A 20,078-nucleotide genomic window follows, 5' to 3' on the forward strand; every position below is an offset into this window, starting at 1 on the left:
GCCGATATATATAATATTTATTAGGAGTGTCCCAATCCGATCTTTGAGATCGTAAATCGGTCCGATGTCAGCAAAATAACGAGGACACTGTCGGACTGGATTTAAAATCTGATTTTACCACTCTTATACAAGCAGTCCATTCCACACTCCGTTCCAGCACTTATATCCAGGAGCGCTCGGATGGCATGCAGATCCCACGTGCAAGAGCTTCCTAAGGTGCCACCATAGTAGCAAGGAGTAAGAGTTAATGTTGATTGCTTAATGTCATTTATTGACACTCCAGTTAAAAGTTCACTGTAAAACTAAACGCACACAACAAAAGAATTACACCCATTGATTGTTCAAATGCATCACAGACTTTCTTCGTTTTTGTTCACATGAATCGCTAGCTCAAAGCTAACACACTGAATGAATAACACCATTGACGAGCTAATGGAAATTAGCATTGAACTTGCAGCACTTATATCTCTCAAAATAATGAGTATTGGTACACAAACGCTGTATATCCACATACATACAGGCACTATAACAATACTCTATTGCATATATTTTTCAAACGCTGCAAAAAAGAAGCCATAATAACAATATTGGATCGTCACTTGCACTTTTTGTTGCTGCGTCTATCTAATGGCATATATCAATCACACTGCCCCTCAGAGGCCAAGACATGTACAGCAGGAACAGCAATTGTCGATAAAACTAAACCCTATTTGCATCACGTTCAAAAGTGCATTACCGCACATGTGGAAAAAGCAAATGTTCCCACCATATACTGACAGTAAAAAGAAAAAAAAAACAACTGAATTTAACTTGAATTATTTTGCACTTTAAAAGTATAATTTGTATTTATTATATATCGAGATTAGGTTTCATGGTTCATTTGGATCGGGACATCCCCAATGTATATGGACACAGAATTGAACCTAGAACCTAGTTTTCTACTGTAACGGCAGGTAATTTTATTAACTTTAACTTCATAAATGTATGTCAAGTGTTTCAACGGGTAGGCATAGAATAGGGTCGTGCTCAGCTTGTCTGTGAAATTCAGGTTTGTAATCCACTGTAATGACTAACAGATCCCTGTCGAAGGCAACATTGCAACGCTTTGGATTTGGATCAGCACAGCTTGTGAGTAGAAGATAAAAGATTACACAGCGAATCTGGCCTTGTCACATCAATCAAAGTAAATCAAAGAGGGAGAGAACATTTCAACATATTGGAAGTTGGGAGACTTCAGGCACCTCACACTCCAATAGACTATGGTTATGTGTGGTATAAACAGAGTATGTGTTGCAATAGGTAGTAGAAAGTGTGTGTCATGATCGTGAAAAAAGATGATGCAGGTGAGGAATTGAATGACGAACGCCATATAACAAAGCCACTGATGTTCAACTCAGTGAATCAGCGTCGCTCACGGTGCGTTTCTTAGATGTATATCTGTAAATAAATTATTACATTGCAATCAAAACGGCTTTATCAGTCTTGTTTTTGTTTCAAGTGTGTTGAGTGTTATGGCATAATGTGTAAGATAAAATGTCAGTCTTGTTTTTTTGTTTTATAGTTTGGGGCGTCACAAAACCAAACAATATTACCATCACTGTTCTGTTAGACATTTCTTTTCACAAAAGCAAATTTGTCCACTTTTGGGTCAGAAACCAGAGTTTGTGGTGAAACCAACACATTTTCTACTGCTGCTTACGAAAGAACAGAAAAAGCTAGAAACAAATGTTTTCTTGTGAAAGAAGAGAGTGGAGTCTTTCCTTGAGCTGGTTTGGTTCTTCTATTGTCACAGAACACAATATTCTGTGGGTCTTGAAAGTACAGTCCATCCATCCATTTTCTGAACCTCACTAGGGTCGCCGGGCGTGCTGGAGCCTATCCCAGCTATCATCGGGCAGGAGGCGGGGTACACCCTGAACTGGTTGCCAGCCATTCGCAGGGCACATACAAACAAACAACCATTCGCACTCACATTCACACCTACGGGCAATTTAGAGTCTCCAATTAATGCATGTTTTTGGGATGTGGGAGGAAACCGGAGTGCCCGGAGAAAACCCACGCAGGCACGGGGAGAACATGCAAACTCCACACAGGCGGGGTACTGAAAGTACAGTCATAATGCTCTAAAATGGCTGCCAATATTATGGGGAACTCTGCTTTGGCTGGTAGTGAACAAGATAATAGTTTAAACTGTAAATATCCATGAAACTATAATCCTAAAACAGCTTACATTCCATTTATCCATTTGATCACATTACCCTTAAAAATAAATAGCTTACAGATGATTTAATGGATTTTAAAAGCACTCTGTAATTTACACTAACAAACCAGGCTAAACTTAGCTCCTCCTCAACATAGAAAGCTTGTCTCTCTGGTGAGATGCATCACTTCAACATACGTCCTTGACACCAATTACTGTACTACTTTCCTATTTAGAAGGTTCTTTGGCGGCATCGTTTCAGACAGCACAAAAACGCAAATAGGATAGCAACTAGCTGGTGATGGTAAAAATGTTAATAAGGGAATTTGTTACCTCATTTACAGGAGACGGCGGCGGCGGCGTGTGACGGCGAGCTCCTTTCTCTGCTGCTGGACGCCGGACTCCTTGTGGGCTGCATATCGTCGGCCGCCTACCCGCTGCTGCACGCCCACCTGCTGGCGCATCAGCGGGAGGGCGGCTGGGATGTGGAGAAGGCCGCCGCCCAGCTGCTGGCGGCCGGCCACGGGGCCGAGGCGGGCTCCCTGCTGCTGGCCCACCACGGCGCCCTTCCGGCGCACTTCACCTTTAACTCGGCCCTCGCCGCCCTCAAGAAGTGGCTGTGAAGTGCGGGTAAAGTTTCCCAGACATTTTCAGTGGTGGTCAAAATATCAATGAACCATTTTTCTTTGTTAACATCCAGCAGTCAGGAATCAACAAGCAGGCTGTTTTTGCACAAAAGCTGTGTCCCATTGTGTGATGAAATAATTGCCAAGTGACTGTGGCATATTATCAGCCTTGTTCTTTTTTGGGGGGCGGGGAGGAGTCCCGCTGTTGTTTAAAATGCAGGCTTGGCACCATTGTCATACTAATGTCACATTAATTCCCACTTGTCATACTAGTGTCACATTAATTCCCACAATTTTAGAGTCAAGTTGTGTTGTACACCAGCTAACATAAACAAAAGCCAGTCATCATGGAGCGATAATAATATCTGTTCTAAGGAGAATTTAATAGTAAATTGTACAAAAGGGAATGAATTGATATGAATTAAAATTTGCTTATAAAGTTCTGTAAAAATGCCTCACGTGATGCTTGAAACACAAACCTTGACCTGTTATAATTTTTGTTACTCAAATCCTACGACAAAAAAATGCAACAAATGCTGCAGTTGATCAAATGTAGCTCTCAAATGCCTGAAAGGTTTGTAACAAAAGGGCCAAACCACTTAGAATAACATTTCAATATTCTAGAACAGATGCCATGAATGACCCCTGACCATAAGACCATTCTAGCCATAGAGAAGCATGAAGAAAGCCATCACAATAACAGCTGGTGTATCAAAGAAACGGGTTGTGGGGGGAAAATCCCCTTAGCATCACACTTCAAAAAATAAATACAAAATAAAAAAAATAAATAAAAAAAATACAAAACTGTAAAAATGCTGTGCTGAAAATACCCAATTTAGTATAATTTCTCAAATTAAATATTTGCCAACTGTCTGGTTTTAGTAAATAAAGCAGGCAGGAATTGGTGAACCAACATCACATTGTCACAAATTTGCACTTCTGTAAGAATGTGAAAAGAGCTAAAAATGGTGGCCCCCTTAAGCATGTAGATGCAATCTTTTAAATGTTTTTTTAGAATAAATACATTTTAGATTTAAGTAAACAGTAGATGATAAAGAAGATACGCACATTCAAAATACAACAGAACGTTAGTTCCCCTTTAAGTGAGTTATTCCCCTCAAACTTTCTAAAATAAAATATAGACGTAAGGCTAACTGCACTGAAAAATATTATGAATATACACACGCGCACACACTTAATCATGAATTAATAAAAATTACAAATGGTGGTTCATAACAAGGGTAAAAGGCCACAAACGCTATGCATGAAAACCCGTTTTTGCCTGAAAAACTAAACTAATTTTGTCATTTTTAGGGCTACGGCATATTCTTTTCAGTTGCATTATTTGTTCAAAGCCCTGCAATGCAAAATACTGCAACAATGCCACAAATGCTGTGCTGAAATCACCCAATTTAGGCAGAAAATATCAATTTAGTTTATGGTTTAGACAATTTTCCAAACCCTCTGAAATATTGTTAGTTAACGCAAAATCCCTTGAAATTTTTGTGAAAACGTGCTCACATTGTTTGTGTGACCATGTAAAATATGTCCTTGTGTCTCAATAACCACAGCTGAAATAAATAAAAACAAACAGATCACCTCTGAAAGATTTTCTTGACCTTTTTTTAATGTTTGTTTTTGGTACATTTTGTATAATTTTTTTGTCACTTTCCGAGGCAGCCAGGTTAACATGTCACTGCCTGCTATCGCTAATGAATGCCTGTTCTCATAATGATTGCAGTCAACAACGTACCGTATTTTCACGACCATAAGGCCCACTTAAAAGTCTTAAATGTTCTCCAAAATGGATGGGGCGCCTTATAATGCGACGCGCCTTATGTTTGCACCGAGTTCCAAAATCTCTAAATGTTTTTGTGTGATGAGCGCTCCGCTTGACTGACTGGGAGCATTTCCTGCCGACACGCTGCTTATACAGAGGAAAAGCGGACGTGGCTGAGGACAGCATGCGGACGTGAAGGGGGAAGTAATGTTTCCGACGTAAGCCTGTTAAGATTTTATTTTCCAAATCACACGTTAAATATTTCACTGCTCCTATGGCGTTATGTAGCCTGAATTTTTATGACACTCGGTGTACACCTTGGTCTTGGTCACTAACCTATGCTAGCGCAGTACTAAAGTCATAATTACAGTAGATATTTGGATGAAAACCATTTCTAGGCCAAAAATATAAAATAATCCAATGAAAAACAGCGCTAAACTAGCATTGCTTCTTGTACCATGAGACGGCGTGTTCTTATGTCATCTGTAACCTCCAATTGATGTTGTATGTCAGTACCATTGTAAACTGTGGACCCATGTAGTTGACCTGTCTGCGAACCACTTTGGGGTCTCAACCCAGTAGGTGAGAACCACTGGTCTAGCCCATAGTATGGTAGTTTTTGTTTAGTCTGCCCCTCACTGGCCAGCTATTGCTACTGCTCTTAGGTTGCATGGGTCAAGGGTTAAAGGTAAGATGGCCACCTCAAGTCAGGTGTATGTGTGGGCTCAGTGGAAACAAAGAGCATGGAAGCAGGCCTCTCTGTAATTTAGGGTTTTCAATGCATTATTTTGACATTTTGTTGTGTTGTTTTGAAGCTGCAGCACGGTGGCCGACTGGTTAGAGCGTCAGCCTCACAGTTCTGAGGACCCGTGTTCAATCCCCGGCCCCGCCTGTGTGGCGTTTGCATGTTCTCCCCGTGCCTGCGTGGGTTTTCTCCGGGCACTCCGGTTTCCTCCCACATCCCAAAAACATGCATTAATTGGAGACTCTAAATTGCCCAAAGGTGTGACTGTGAGTGTGAATGGTTGTTTGTTTGTTTGTGCCCTGCGATTGGCTGCCAACCAGTTCAGGTTGTACCCCGCCTCCTGCCCGATGATAGCTGGGATAGGCTCCAGCAGGCTCAGAAAATGGATGGATGGATGTTTTGAAGCTTGAAAGTATAGTTTGGATAGATCAGTATAGTATCAACTCACCCAGCCATCCACCATTCCTAACCCGGGTCCTGACCTCGCTTCAACAAACAAATGGTGAGTGAATGCATTCAAGTCCATTTTATGGCACATTCCAGGCAAAAATTTCATTTTCTTTCATTAGAAATGGTCTTTTATGTTCTTATTTTAAAATGCCGAATTCGGACTTATTCAATCTTTTCTATTTTATTTATTTTTACTCTCATCCATTGTGTTCAGCCATTACAAAACTTTGAAAGTGTTTCTGATGAGTCCAACTATAGTGTTGTATTATGTCACGGCGGCACAAGAAAATCAAAAGAGGAACTATTTGAGTTCCTTGAGTTCCACTCCTCTGTTATAGATTGCTTTATTTCTGCTTTCCTTGCATTCATTAAAATAAAATAAAAAAAACATGCTTGTCCTTGGTTGTAAATGTCTGTGGAAAATAAAAATCCAAATAAGAAATTCAGCCCCCCCCCCACACACACACACAATCCTGTCAAATACGTAGACACACACATTCACATTTGCCATTCCTTCTTCCCGTTTCTTTTTAATGTTTGGTCGGTGACCTTGTTTCCAAATAAGAATCCCTATCCACGGAACTTGTCTTTTGAGTATTTAATGCAACGAAATTGGAAATACAAGTTTACAATGTTTTGGTCGAGTGGGAGAGACAGCCCGCTGGACCCTCTTCCTTCTCTCGTGGGATCCGGAAGCTGAGTAAGCCTCATTTTCAGATAACCGTTCCCTTAGCGGCTCCTTATCAAACCGGTTGTTGCCTGTTCTTAGTCTGAATGTTATCAGTATGTCTGTGGCACGTGTGTGAGGGTGTGTCTTCAAAACATAGTGTGGTCAGTTTTAACAAAGAGAAGCTACAGTGTGTGTCCTAGTGTCCTGTAAGCAGCAGCATAGAAATATATCTCATACAATGGAATTTTATGAGATGAGTAGGACACATTTTTTCGCAAAAAGGCACCGTGACAGCACTGGCCTATCAAGGAAAAGGGGATTGATAGTGAACCCTAACTATCAGATTCTATTACATTAAATGATAATTATTTTTTATTTCGAAATATATATCAATTCTGATCATTCATATTTTTAATGTAATTTTGATTGTTTTGAAAAAATATTAATATTAATTAATATAAGATAAATTTGAATGTAATATTTTATTAATAATGTTAAAATTATGGGGGAAAGATCCATCCATCCATCCATTTTCTGAGGCGCTTCTCCTCACTAGGGTCGCGGGCGTGCTGGAGCCTATCCCAGCTGTCATCGGGCAGGAGGCGGGGTACACCCTGAACCGGTTGCCAGCCAATCGCAGGGCACATAGAAACAAACAACCATTCGCACTCACAGTCATGCCTACGGGCAATTTAGAGTCTCCAATTAATGCATGTTTTTGGGATGTGGGAGGAAACCGGAGTGCCCGGAGAAAACCCACGCAGGCACGGGGAGAAATGGGGGAAAGATATTAATTCTAAAATAATTGGAAATGACAAAAACATTTTACTCCAAAAAGGACATTTATTTTCCACGCACATTTGAAATAAAAGAATAATACAAATACAAAGGAAATATATTCTCAACGACAAAAAACAGCTAATCCAGTTGAAACTACTCCCTACATCCCGCATTACACAATATACAACTAGTTGTCCTACTCGTCATTAGAAATTACATACAGTAGTGGGAAAAAAACCTGACTAATAAGTGGTTCTACTAGTTTGCCCTAGTCTTTCTACTAGTGCGCCTAGTTATCTTACTCGTGAAGACAAAGAGCGTACTAAGACCTTATGATGGGTCTTGAATAAATACTCAAACGATTTTCCATAGTAACCTCTTACAACTGCGTACTAACAACAGAAAAAGGTGTGTGTGCAATTTTGAGTGTGCGATGGAGAGATGAGATCTGCCGAGGGCAGCGGTCTGGAATCTTAACTAAGAGAATCAGCTGTGGCATGCTGAGAAGGTTTGAAAGCACACGTCAGGGATTTAAAGCTAATTAGGAATGAGGCTGTGTGTGTGTGCACAGGTATGTGTGTTCGTGTGTGCTGTATGTTGACAAGCGTGTGTTTGGCTGTGAAAAGTACTAAGAACTTAAAATGAAAGTGGAGGTATGTAATCGTATTTATAGCCTTAAAGTAACAGCTTGAAAAAACGTGCGCTTGTAACATGGTCAATAGCATCTGGGTCGTTGCCCTTGTAACCCCAGATCACCTACTGTTTTCACTGAACCAGCCAGGTTCCTGCCTTGAAATATGAGTTTAATTTGTTGTGTGAACATGCTCGTAACGCAAAATTATTGTATCTCAAATCATTGTTCATCATTGAAATGAAAGGAAGTGCGGTTAATTCGTTCCAGCCCCCCCGCCCCGCAAAAAAAAAAGTTTTGTAATCCGTTTTTATAAGGAAAATAGCACTATATCTTATTGTACTTTACAAAATAAAAACATATCGTGATAATATAATTAAATAAAGTGTAAAGAATTTGTGCATCATTGTTAATTCATTGTAGCTCCTTCCGGTGTGCGCGTCCGCCGTGCGGCAGTATAATACAGTCATGCAAACAAACAAAGAAGAGTTTCACAACTACTGTAAGTGACTCAATAACTGCAGTTATATCAGAATAATAGAATGGAATAAAATAATTAGTTTTTTGTCCCCCGAGGTGGAAGATTGTCTTTGGCTCACCAACATGGAATGTAGCACTAGAATACAAATATTGCAATTGTTTTTTGCAGAGGATAAAGAATATACGTACTGTTAGTATTGTTACATTGTCCTGTCAATTTGTTTTCAAAATTTAATTGCTTAAACACTGTGACTATCCATGCTCTCCGTTAGCCCGTCTATGCGGTTTTGAATTGTGTGTTAGCATTAAGCTAGCAGAGCGCAAAGTTGTGTGCTTGAAAATCTAGCTCAAATTTTTTGCTCGAAAGTCAAAGCAAAAAACATCAGCCAAATGATGGCTCATATCCCCAGAAGCTCGTATTTTGGGTAACTCCTATCGCACATCCCGTGCTTGTAACATGGTCAGTAGTGTTAATGCCTGGAGTAGGCTGTTGCCATGGTAACCAATTATCACCTGCTCTAGAAGTTGTAGACTTATTGGTGGCCCAGCTAGAACAACTCCCACACTTCACATTCACTTGACGTGAATAGTGTCTAGGTTGTTGCCCTGGTAACCAAGGATTACCTCCTTTTGACTAGATGTTTAGTACTGTCGTCAGTGGACCAGCCAGGACACGTCCCGTGCTTGGGATGCAAGTGTAGTGTAGAACAGAGACTGGTGCACATTTGAAACGCAGTCTTCCTCCAGCCATCAATCAATGACCGTGGTGAGAATCGGCGCGCCCGATTGGTTGAATACTCCACGGCAGGTTCCTAGGGGAGTCGGAACCAATCAAAGCCTGTTAACCTCAAATCAAACCAAAAGTGCCCCACTCTGTCTCTGCAAACGCCAGGTGGGAAAAAAAACATTGAGTGGCGCAGTTGACGTAATAAGGTGCTGATTATGTTTGAAAGATAATTAGATCAAGCAGATTAATGCAGCACTCTGGCGATTAATTACGCTGATGTGCTCGGTGCGCTCTCGTTGATTCGTCCTGATTGGACAAAGCACACTTTTGTTGTTGTTGTTGTCGAGGGTTTTGCTGCCCGCTAATGAGAGCAGCGACGTCGATGATACCCATCAAGACGGCGGCGGCGTTCGCCAGAGTGGCCGTGGACGCCGTGATGAAAAAAACGCTCCTTTTAATTCAGCGTCCTAGTTGCCGTGGTCATCAAACAGAACAACGTTTTAAAATGTATTTTTATTATATTTATTAGAATCCCTCAAGGGGAAATTCAACTTGCACTCTGCAAGCTTGCAAGAAGAAGAGGCATACCAGTGCTGTGTTGTTTGGTTGATTAATGAATGAAACTAATGGGTTTGATTGATGCATTTATGGATGTATTCATTGATTGACCACGATTGACCGATTCGTTCGTTGATGGCTTTGTGGATTGATTGTTTAGTCCCAGTTGGTTGGTTGTTTAGAGTCATTGATTAGGTGTCGGATGGACTGATCAATTGATTTGTCGGTTGGTTGATTGAGGGCTTGATTGATCAGTCCCAGTTGGTTGGTTGTCTGATTGATAAATAGTTTGGCTGATTCACCAGTCCTGTTTGGTTGGTTGTATGACTGGATGATTAATGGACTCATTTATACGTCCTGGATGGTTGGTTGATTGACCGATTAGTCCTGTTTGATTTATTGAATGACAGACAGATTAATTGATTGGTTGACTGCCTTATTAATGGTAGATCGAGCAATCCTGATTGGTTGGTTGGTGATTGATTGGGTGATTGTTTGATTTAATAATGGCTTAGTGCATTGACTGATTGGTATAATGATTTGTTGACTGATTGATCCACCTCACTGATTCGTTACCTTGGCTGAGTGTTTGGTTGGTTGACTGATTGGTTTCTTGATTGCTCAATGAATCCCAATTGGTTGGTTTGTTTAATTGATTGGTCAGTCATTTCTACAGGAGTCGGAGCCTACAAATGAACCTCCGATGTCAACGTGAGTTGTTAAGTTTTAAGTTTTCTCTCTCGTCTCTTGGCAGTAGTTTCAAGCATTACATATTCCACTTACCATCAAGGGCGTGAAGGAGCGGAGCACTGCAAACAGCCGACAACAGTCAACATGGGAGGGAAAGCTTATCTTTGATTAATACACGGCCCTGAAATTAATTCAGCTTATTGCAGTTATTCCATCTGTTGTGTTTCAAGAGGGACATGATTAGAGTTCAGAGTGGAGGCGTGACCAGCGCACAAATCACAAAAATTTCCCGCCACCGCCGTGCTGGGTTGCTTGGGCGTCGAGCATGTTGGCAGCTAAAACCCAAATTCCAATGAAGTTGGGACGTTGTGTTAAACATAAATAAAAACAGAATACAATAATTTGCAAATCATGTTCAACCTATATTTAATTGAATACACTACAAAGACAAGATATTTAATGTTCAAACTGATAAACTTTATCGTTTTTTAGCAAATAATCATTAACTTGGAATTTTATGGCTGCAACACGTTCCAAAAAAGCTGGGATAGATGGCAAAAAAGACTGAGAAAGCACCTGTTTGGAACATCCCACTGGTGAACAGGCTTATTGGGAACAGGTGGGTGCCATGATTGGGTATAAAAGGAGATTCCCTGAATTGCTCAGTCATTCACAAGCAAAGATGGGGCGAGGTTCACCTCTTTGTGAGCAAGTGCGTGAGAAAATAGTCGAACAGTTTAAGGACAATGTTCCTCAACGTACAATTGCAAGGAATTTAGGGATTTCATCATCTACGGTCCATAATATCATCAAAAGGTTCACACTTAAGAACCCTTCAGAAAACCAATGTCAGTAAATGCAGTTCGGCGCTACATCCGTAAGTGGAAGTTGAAACTCTACTATGCAAAGCAAAAGCCATTTATCAACAACACCCAGCAATTCCGCCGGCTTCTCTGGGCCCGAGCTAATCTAAGATGGACTGATGCAAAGTGGAAAAGTGTTCTGTGATCCGACGAGTCCACATTTCAAATTGTTTTTGGAAATTGTGGACGTCGTGTCCTCCGGGCCAAAGAGGAAAAGAACCATCCGTACTGTTATGGACGCAAAGTTCAAAAGCCAGCATCTGTGATGGTATGGGGCTGTGTTAGTGCCAATGGCAACGGATAACGACAACGGAGACCCCGGACTGTTGAACAGCTGAAGCTGTACATCAAGCAAGGATGGGAAAGAATTCCACCTACGAAGCTTCAACAATTAGTGTCCTCAGTTCCCAAACGTTTATTGAATGTTGTTAAAAGAAAAGGTGATGTAACACAGTGGTAAACAGCTTTTTTTTTTGGGAACACGTTGCAGCCACAAAATTCCAAGTTAATGATTATTTGCTGAAAACAATAAAGTTTATCAGTTTGAACATTAAATATCTTGTCTTTGTTGTGTATCCAATTATATATAGGTTGAACATGATTTGGAAATCATTGTATTCTGTTTTTGTTAGTTTAACACAACGTCCCAACTTCATTGGAATTGGGTTGTATTTGTCTGCCACGTCGACTGCGTGAAAAATAATAACACCACTGTTTGACGGGTTTTTTGTCTTCTAATCCACCGCCGTCGCACAAATCCCCAGCGTGGCTCTTTGCTGTCATTTTACACTTAAAAAGACCATAAGAATTCAAACTAAAGTGCCATTTTAAGAGGTTCCGTCTTTTGCTTCTTGTTCTTGATCTGTTCACTGCCACCGCCACTTAATTAGCTAGGCAAGCACTGAGGGCTAAATTAAACTGGATAATGTGATGCGTAGTGTCTGATTGTGCAATTGATCACGCCAAAGAGTAGATCTTATTGGAACCTGACATCTAATACCAAGAACCTAATGGATGTTTAATTTAGCATTCCATCCATCCATTTTCAAGAGCACTTGTCCTCAATAGGGCCTCGGGAGTGCTGCAGTCTATCCCAGCTGACTTTGGTGTTGAGCCGTGGTACATCCGAGACAGCCAATCACGGGCCACGTGTCGACAAAAAAAAACACTCACATTCACACCCATGGACAATTTGGATTCTTCAATTAACCCAACATGCATGTTTTTGGAATGTGGGAGTAAGAAACTGAAAAGGACAAATTCCACTCAGGACAACCTGAGTTGTGAAAAAAATATTTTTCATCCAGTCGTAAAAATCCTCTTTCACTTGACACGTGTTGTTACATTTCAGGTGTAATGGTTGAACTGCCATCCATTTTCAAAACAGTTTCCCATATTGCCAGCCGTTTTAGAGCATATTGTCTGATCTATCAAGACCCACGGAATATTTTGTGCTGTGACAATATAGGCACCAAACATACCAAAAGAAAGAGTAGATTTCTTTCACCGGTGGGGGGGGGGGGCTGTCCTTCCCTTTTCCGTTCTTGAATAATCAGCAATAAAACATAGGTTATAATTTTACCAGAAACCCCAGTTTTTTATAAAAAGGGAGAAAATGAGATTTTTGTGACATGTCAAGCAGAGCAGTGACTTTGTTGAAATTCGCTTTTGTGACACCTCAAACGATAAAACAGCAAAAACAAGACTGGGAAATGGATTTTAATGGCAAAATAACTAATACATTTACAAATATACAACTAAGAAATGTGCCGTTCCTCCTTCACTCCAAGAAGTGCGTCATCTTTTCTCACAATTGCAACACACTACTTACTGCGACACATACTGTTTATATTATGCATACACATACTCTTGAGTGTCAGGTCCCCAATCGTGTCCGACTTCCAGCGTGTTGGCATTTCTCTCCTTCCTAATTGACACGACAAGCCGATATTCACCAACTAATCTTCATCTTCTACTCAAAAGCTGTGCTGATCTCAAATCCAAAGCAATGCAACACCACCATCCACAGGGATCTGTTAGTCAGTATGGTGACTTACAAAACTGAATTTCACATGCAAGCTGGGCGAGACCCTGTTCCACGCCTACCTGTTGAAACACTTACTTGACGAATATATGTGGCAGTAAATCGGGAAACTCTTGGGCGGGATAAATGGCTCCTGCATGGCCCATTCTAAATAAAATCAGAGACAAATGCACCAGTCACGCCCCGTCCTCTCTCGCACGCCTGGCAGCCGACATCTCTTCCACCCTCCCTGCTTTCCCTCCGGTTTCTCCTATGGGGACCGCACGGGAAAGGAAAGGTGCTACGTTGCTAAGGTAACCAGTATTCCTATAATTCCACAGCCTCTCGCAAATATCTTCCAAAGGGCCAATTTGAGGCTGGAATTGCCTTTGGAATTGGAAGAATCCGTCACACTCGCATGCTTTTAAAACATAGTGGTATGGTAACAGCATAGTCAGATTGTGTTATATTTTAAGTAGTGTTGCCTTGACTACAAGTTTGATTCATTCGAAAACGCTCATAACTCAAAACACTCAGAGATAATCTTTCCCCCATTTGAAATGAAAGCAAATGCCATTAGTCCGTTTTAGCACCACAAAAAAAGATAACATTTTGTAACATCTGTTTTGACAACCAAAAATGCACTCTGCAGTGTTGTACTTTATAAAAACCATACAGTAAAAATACACACAAAATGTATAGATTTAAAACAGTTTGTGCATTGTTATTTTGTGCTTCATTGCCCATTAACAATGTGCTCCTTCTGGTGTATGTGCCTTGACCAGCCCAACAGGTGGCGGTATCATACAAGCATATGACGAAGAAGAGTTTCACAACTAAGTGACTCAATTAGCGGCAGTAATATTAGTCGTCACTGAGGACAAAGAATATATGCCTGTGAATATTGTTATATTGTACGTCTACATGTGTTGCTGTTCATTCGTGTTCAAATATCCACTGCTTCACGCGTTATAACGCCGTCACATAGATTCTACTCGTTAGCCCGTCTCTGACATTTCCGATTACGGTATGTGTTACCATTAAGCCAGTGGACTTAAAAGCATAGTTTTGTGTTTTTTTTTTGTTTTTTTTTTAATATAGTGTGTAATTCTTAGTTTTACGTGTAAAAGTGAAGGCCTCCTACTTACAGACAGTGCTGCTGCTTTCCGTAGCAACAAGGTTCAAGTGGGCTCAGCAGTTAACTCTTTAATGGCGGACAATTGAGATGATTACAACCTATTGTAGGGAGGCATTTATTTTCTCCATCGGCTGACTCATCAGATGATGGGTTCAGACTCAGCAGAAAGCCTCGTTCGTCTCAAGAATCCCGCATTATATTTTGTGACTTTCCCGCTCGGAAAGCGAACAGAATAATTAAAGCCGAGACGGGCGATACGAGAGCAAGCGGCTGCTAACCGGTCATTTTATCATCTCTGACCTGACAAACTGTCAACTCCCGTACCCCCTCCACCGCCTTCGCCTCCTCCAGTGCATAGTAGACACTGACAACACAATGATAGGTAATTCCTAGGAGGTGGGTGTTTAGAGTGTGGAAAACTGGCAGCTGCGACAATGGGGTGACATCGACGAATGAAGGCAAGGATACGTCTGCGTCAAATAATGAGCTTCACTGTCACTGATGCCGGTAACGCTTTACAAAAAATCCGCCATTTTGAGTAACGAGCGAAGTAACGCGTTACTCTTCCCAGGAGAATAATTAGACGACAGTTACTTCTTCAATCCATCAATAGTTACTTTTGCATCATCAATGTCTCTCACCAAACAGTAATTTGTAGCTGGTGATTCAAACACAGAAGCAACAAATGTGCAAAAGCATTTCACCGAGACCACCCTTTTTTCCAAGGAGTAGAAGAAAGCGATTGGGACAACAGGAAACAGAGCTGGAGGTGGCGGAAAGGAAGATGTTGAGGTTTGCTCTCGGAGTGACCAGGTTGGATAAAATTTGAAATGAGCTCATCAGAGGGACAGCCAAGGTTCGATGGTTTGGAGACAAAGTTAGAGAGAGCAGACTTTGATGGTTTGGACACGTCCAGAGGAGAAATAGTGAGTATATTGGTAGGAGGATGGAGCTGCCAGGCAAGAGAGCTCGAGGAAAACCAAAGAGAAGAGTGATGGATGTCGTAAGGGAAGACATGAGGGCAGTTGGTGTTCGAGAGGAGGATGCAGGAAAAGGATGACGCGCTGTCGCGACCCCTAAAGGGACAAGCCGAAAAGGAAAAGAAGAAGAAAGAAGAGAGTCTACTCTTTCTTTTGTCACAGAACACACGAGTCTTGAAAGATCAGTCAAAATGTTCTAAAACTGCTGGCAATATGGGGACCTCTGCTTTGAAAACTGGAAGTAAATCTGTTAATAGAGAGTATACGAGAATAATCTGTGGACTGAGTAGCGAACCTAGTGGAACACCACCAGTTTTCTACTCAAATGGCAAGTCATTATGACTGTGTTTCTTTAGATTCTGCTTTAAAAATATGGGCACCTTGTACAGAGTCTCATGGAGCACTGCCAGCGAGGACCCCTAGTGATTAGTTGATGTTTTGTGAAGGACAAGTAAAGTCAAACGCAACATTGAAAAGTCAGTAGTGAAAAGTTGGTTATTTCGACTACTTTTAAGCTGTTTTTTCCAGCTTGAAATATTTACCTCAGCTCCTGTGTGTGTGTGTGTGTGTGTGTGTGTGTGTGTGTGTGTGTGTGTGTGTGTGTGTGCGTGCGTGCGTGCGTGAGTGTGCTGCAGATGTTCCATTAAATCTCATATCCTGCACACACACGGGAGGAAAAAAAAACCCAACAACCTTAGGGCGCTGCCACAAGACCTCGGTTAATCATCCTCGCTGGCCAAAAGTCACATAACCCACAAATCAATGTTTAAATGTGTGTCTGCTGTATTAAGCAGCCGATCGATTGCCTGCGCCAGCGCATCAGCCAACTAAAAGTCCTCGGTGGTGGGGTGGGCCCTGGGGTGTGGGGGGCACTTGCATGCGCATGTAAAATCCTGCTCCATTTAGTCAACAATGAACACGTTGTGACCTTCTCCTCTCTTTTATATCCACTCCAGTTTCCCTTCATACGGGCAAATACAACCCCAATTCCAATGAAGTTGCGACGTTGTGTTCAACATAAATAAAAACCGAATACAATGATTTGCAAATCATGTTCAACCTATATTGAATTGAATACACTACAAAGACAAGATATTTAATGTTCAAACTTTATTGTTTTCAGCAAGTAATCATTAACTTAGAATTGTATGGCTGCAACACGTTCCAAAAAAGCTGGGACAGGGTCATGTTTACCACTGTGTTACATCACCTTTTCTTTTAACAACATTCAATAAACGTTTGGGAACTGAGGACACAAATTGTTGAAGCTTTGTAGGAGGAATTCTTTCCCATCCTTGCTTGATGTACAGCTTCAGCTGTTCAACAGTCCGGGGTCTCCGTTGTCGTTATCCGTTGCCATTGGCACTAACACAGCCCCATACCATCACAGATGCTGGCTTTTGAACTTTGCGTCCATAACAGTACGGATGGTTCTTTTCCTCTTTGGCCCGGAGGACACGACGTCCACAATTTCCATAAACAATTTGAAATGTGGACTCGTCGGACCACAGAACACTTCTCCACTTTGCATCAGTCCATTTTTAGATGAGCTCAGGCCAACAAGAAGCATTTCTGTGTGTTGTTGATAAATGGCTTTTGCTTTGCATAGTACAGTTTCAAGTTGCACTTACGGATGTAGCGCCGAACTGTATTTACTGACATTGGTTTTCTGAAGTGTCCCTGAGGGATCGAAGGTCACGGGCATTCAATGTTGGTTTTCGGCCTTGCCGCTTACATGCAGTGATTTCTCCAGATTCTCTGAACCTTTTGATGATATTATGGACCGTAGATGATGAAATCCCTAAATTCCTAGCATTTGTACGTTGAGGAACATTGTCCTTAAACTGTTTGACTATTTTCTCACGCACTTGTTCGCAAAGAGGTGAACCTCGTCCCATCTTTGCTTGTGAATGACTGAGCAATTCAGGGAAGCTCCTTTTATAGCCAATCATGGCACCCGCCTGTTCCCAATGAGCCTGCTCACCTGTGGGATGTTCAGCTTTTTTGGAACGTGTTGCAGCCATAAAATTCTAAGTTAATGATCATTTGCTAAAAAACGATAAAGTTGATCAGTTTGAACATTAAATACCTTGTCTTTGTTGTGTATTCAATTAAATATAGGTCAAACATGATTTGCAAATCATTATATTCTGTTTTAAATTATGTTTAACACAACATCGCAACTTCATTGGAATTGGGGTTGTATATTCGGACGTGGCCGTTTGGCCTATAGCAGGTGTGGCCAACAGTGTTGCCACAGCTACCTTGAAAGAGTAATCTGAATGACTTTATTTTATTTCTTTACAATCTCTTTTACAGTGGTGCCTTGTGATACGAGTTTGTTCCATGACAATGCTCCTAACTCAAAACAACTCATATCTCAAATCATCTTTTCCCATTGAAAGGAATGAAAATACCATTAATCTGTTGCAGCCTTCTCCAAAAGAAAAAAAAAAAAAAAAAAAATGTTGTAATGTATATTTGAAGGAATAATAGCACCCAATAATATTTTACTATATAAAAACATACAGTAAGGACAAAAGTAAAACGAATTAAAAATAAATAGTTCTTGTCACATTGCATACATTGAATGACCATTGTGCTGCTCTTTCTGATGTGCCCGGTTTGACCACCTGGGGGCAGTATAAAACAGACAGACTATACTGTTCGTTGAGAGGTCTCAGTTCGTCTCAACTCAACAGTAAGGCAGTAATGTTAGTCATTTTACCTGGAGGATAAAGAATAAGCCTGAGTACTGTTATATTGTCTGACTGCATGTGTTGCTGCACTGTTTGTGTTCAATCCATCACAAGGGTTCTAGCACTGCAGGAGATTAGAATTAGGCTAGTGGACTGAAAGACTGAGCTATCAAGTTGTTTCAACTAGGCGACGTCTAATTCTTGTTTTTGACAGTAAACTCCAACAATAACGTTTGAAGCCTATTTTTTGAAGAATTGTTCACTATGCTATTGTTCACAAAAGCGGTGCTATTTTTCTTGATTCAAAACTGTTTTTTGGTGGGGGGGGGCCTGGAACGAATCTCAGTGGACTGCTGAGCTGTCAGATGGGATGATGGCTTTGAAGTGAAATTTCCTCGGTAGTGAAAGGCATAGTTTAAACAGAAAATAAGTGATGTTCGTTCACTTTGAGCAGTTTTAAGTCAGCCTAGGCTCTTTTTTTTTTTTCTTCCCCTTACAGGATGGCGTGTAAAAGTCCAAAGTCATATTTGAGAAGTTAGGAGGACAAACGCACACACACATACACACACACACGTACACGCGGAGTGGCCGGGATCCTGATGGGAAATGTCAAGCGGCTTTTAAGGCACACAAAGAGAAGCCATTAAAGGGTTGGCGTGACACGGCGCTCTCATACTCTCCCCCCGACCACGCACGCACCTCCGCAAATGTCGGCCACGGCGAGCGACAATTACACACCAACGTCACTTCCAGACGGGCTGACGTGCTCGCATGCTGCGATACATCGAGAGAAATATTTCAACTTAATGGGTGAGCCAAACTGGACTAAAGGATTGTGAAATGCACACAAGGAAGCTTGAGATGAGTGAGTGAGTGGGTGAATATGTGTGTGTGTGCTTGGGAGAGTGACCACGTGAGAGTGTGTGTGTGTGTGTGTGCGTATGTCTTCCATCTTAATCACACGTTTTAAAACCACTATTTCTGTGCATTCTTTTGTTTTTGTGTTGTTTTACAATACACTGCTATTTTTCTTAAAAATGTAACAGCTGAAACGGATCGCAGTAATCTCTCGTTGATCGATTGATGTTTTTGATTTATAGATATTTAAAATCTGTATGAACCCACCCGGACTCTAATCTTCCCCACACTCTCCGTTCTCTTATCATCACCTTCTTTCTATATTCTTAAACATACAGTAATGTATGTGCATAAAGTACACTATATACATTTTATTCCTTGTAACGTGTTTTATGATTTCTTTTTTAGGTTTGGAAATGTTTATTTTAACACCAAAAAATTACAATTACAAAAAAAAAGAAAATCCCGCAATATGGCGAAATATGCGCGATATGAAAACAAAAAATCCGCCATGCACTGGATGATCAGTTGGTAAACCGCAATATAGCGAAGAAACACTAATAGCATTTTAACGGGGGAAAATGATTTGATATGAGGATATTGGGTTAAGAGCTTGATTACAGAACAAATTGAACTTTTAAGTCAAGGTATCATTGTGCGCCCTACATTTTAAAAGGTGATTGGCGAATTGGCAGTGTGACTGTTTGCGGTAGCACTGTCTATGTTGCAAGTGCAATAATGAGCGGAACCAACAAGAATCGGGCATACGTTCAAGTCTGACAATGCTTCCAAGCTAACCAGCCTTTTTTTAATTGCACCTCTGTGACGAGCCGTTCGCGTTCCCGTCCGCCTTCCCGGTGTCGCTTTTGATGACGTTCGAGCGAAAAGCCAACCCGATCGCTTACCGGAAGCCGCAATGAAACCGCAGCCGGCCGCGAATAAGCGCTACGGCGACTCCGTGACCTTCACTCAGCCTCAAACTCGTTCGGTCGTCCGTTTATTGACGAGCGGCGGCGCCGAATGATCCGGACGTGTCAAGCGATGTTGAGTTTTGTTGTCCGTCTTCCATTTAACAGCTGAGGCCCACGACGTGATCCTTCATTAAGGCCGCCGCGGGGGAGAGCACCGCTCACAGCATCGACAGAATAAGGTGTAATAAATAAATAAGCAGGCCAAACGC

The 20,078-nt window shown here is 41.3% G+C and overlaps 1 protein-coding gene across 2 annotated transcripts in view; it reads left to right on the forward strand.

Moving 5' to 3' along the window:
* nbas (NBAS subunit of NRZ tethering complex) overlaps positions 1–4,797 on the forward strand; it is a 163,170-nt gene extending 158,373 nt beyond the window's left edge. The window contains exon 51 of one of the 2 annotated variants that reach the window (XM_061704380.1): positions 2,545–4,797. In XM_061704380.1, the coding sequence (XP_061560364.1) occupies positions 2,545–2,823 (279 nt within the window). In that variant the 3' untranslated portion in view covers positions 2,824–4,797. The remainder of the gene's footprint in view (positions 1–2,544) is intronic. The other variant, XM_061704379.1, reaches the window with a different exon arrangement.
* Positions 4,798–20,078: the final 15,281 nt, after the last annotated feature.

This window comes from Phycodurus eques, chromosome 18 (assembly GCF_024500275.1).
Source record: "Phycodurus eques isolate BA_2022a chromosome 18, UOR_Pequ_1.1, whole genome shotgun sequence".
NCBI lineage: Eukaryota > Metazoa > Chordata > Actinopteri > Syngnathiformes > Syngnathidae > Phycodurus > Phycodurus eques.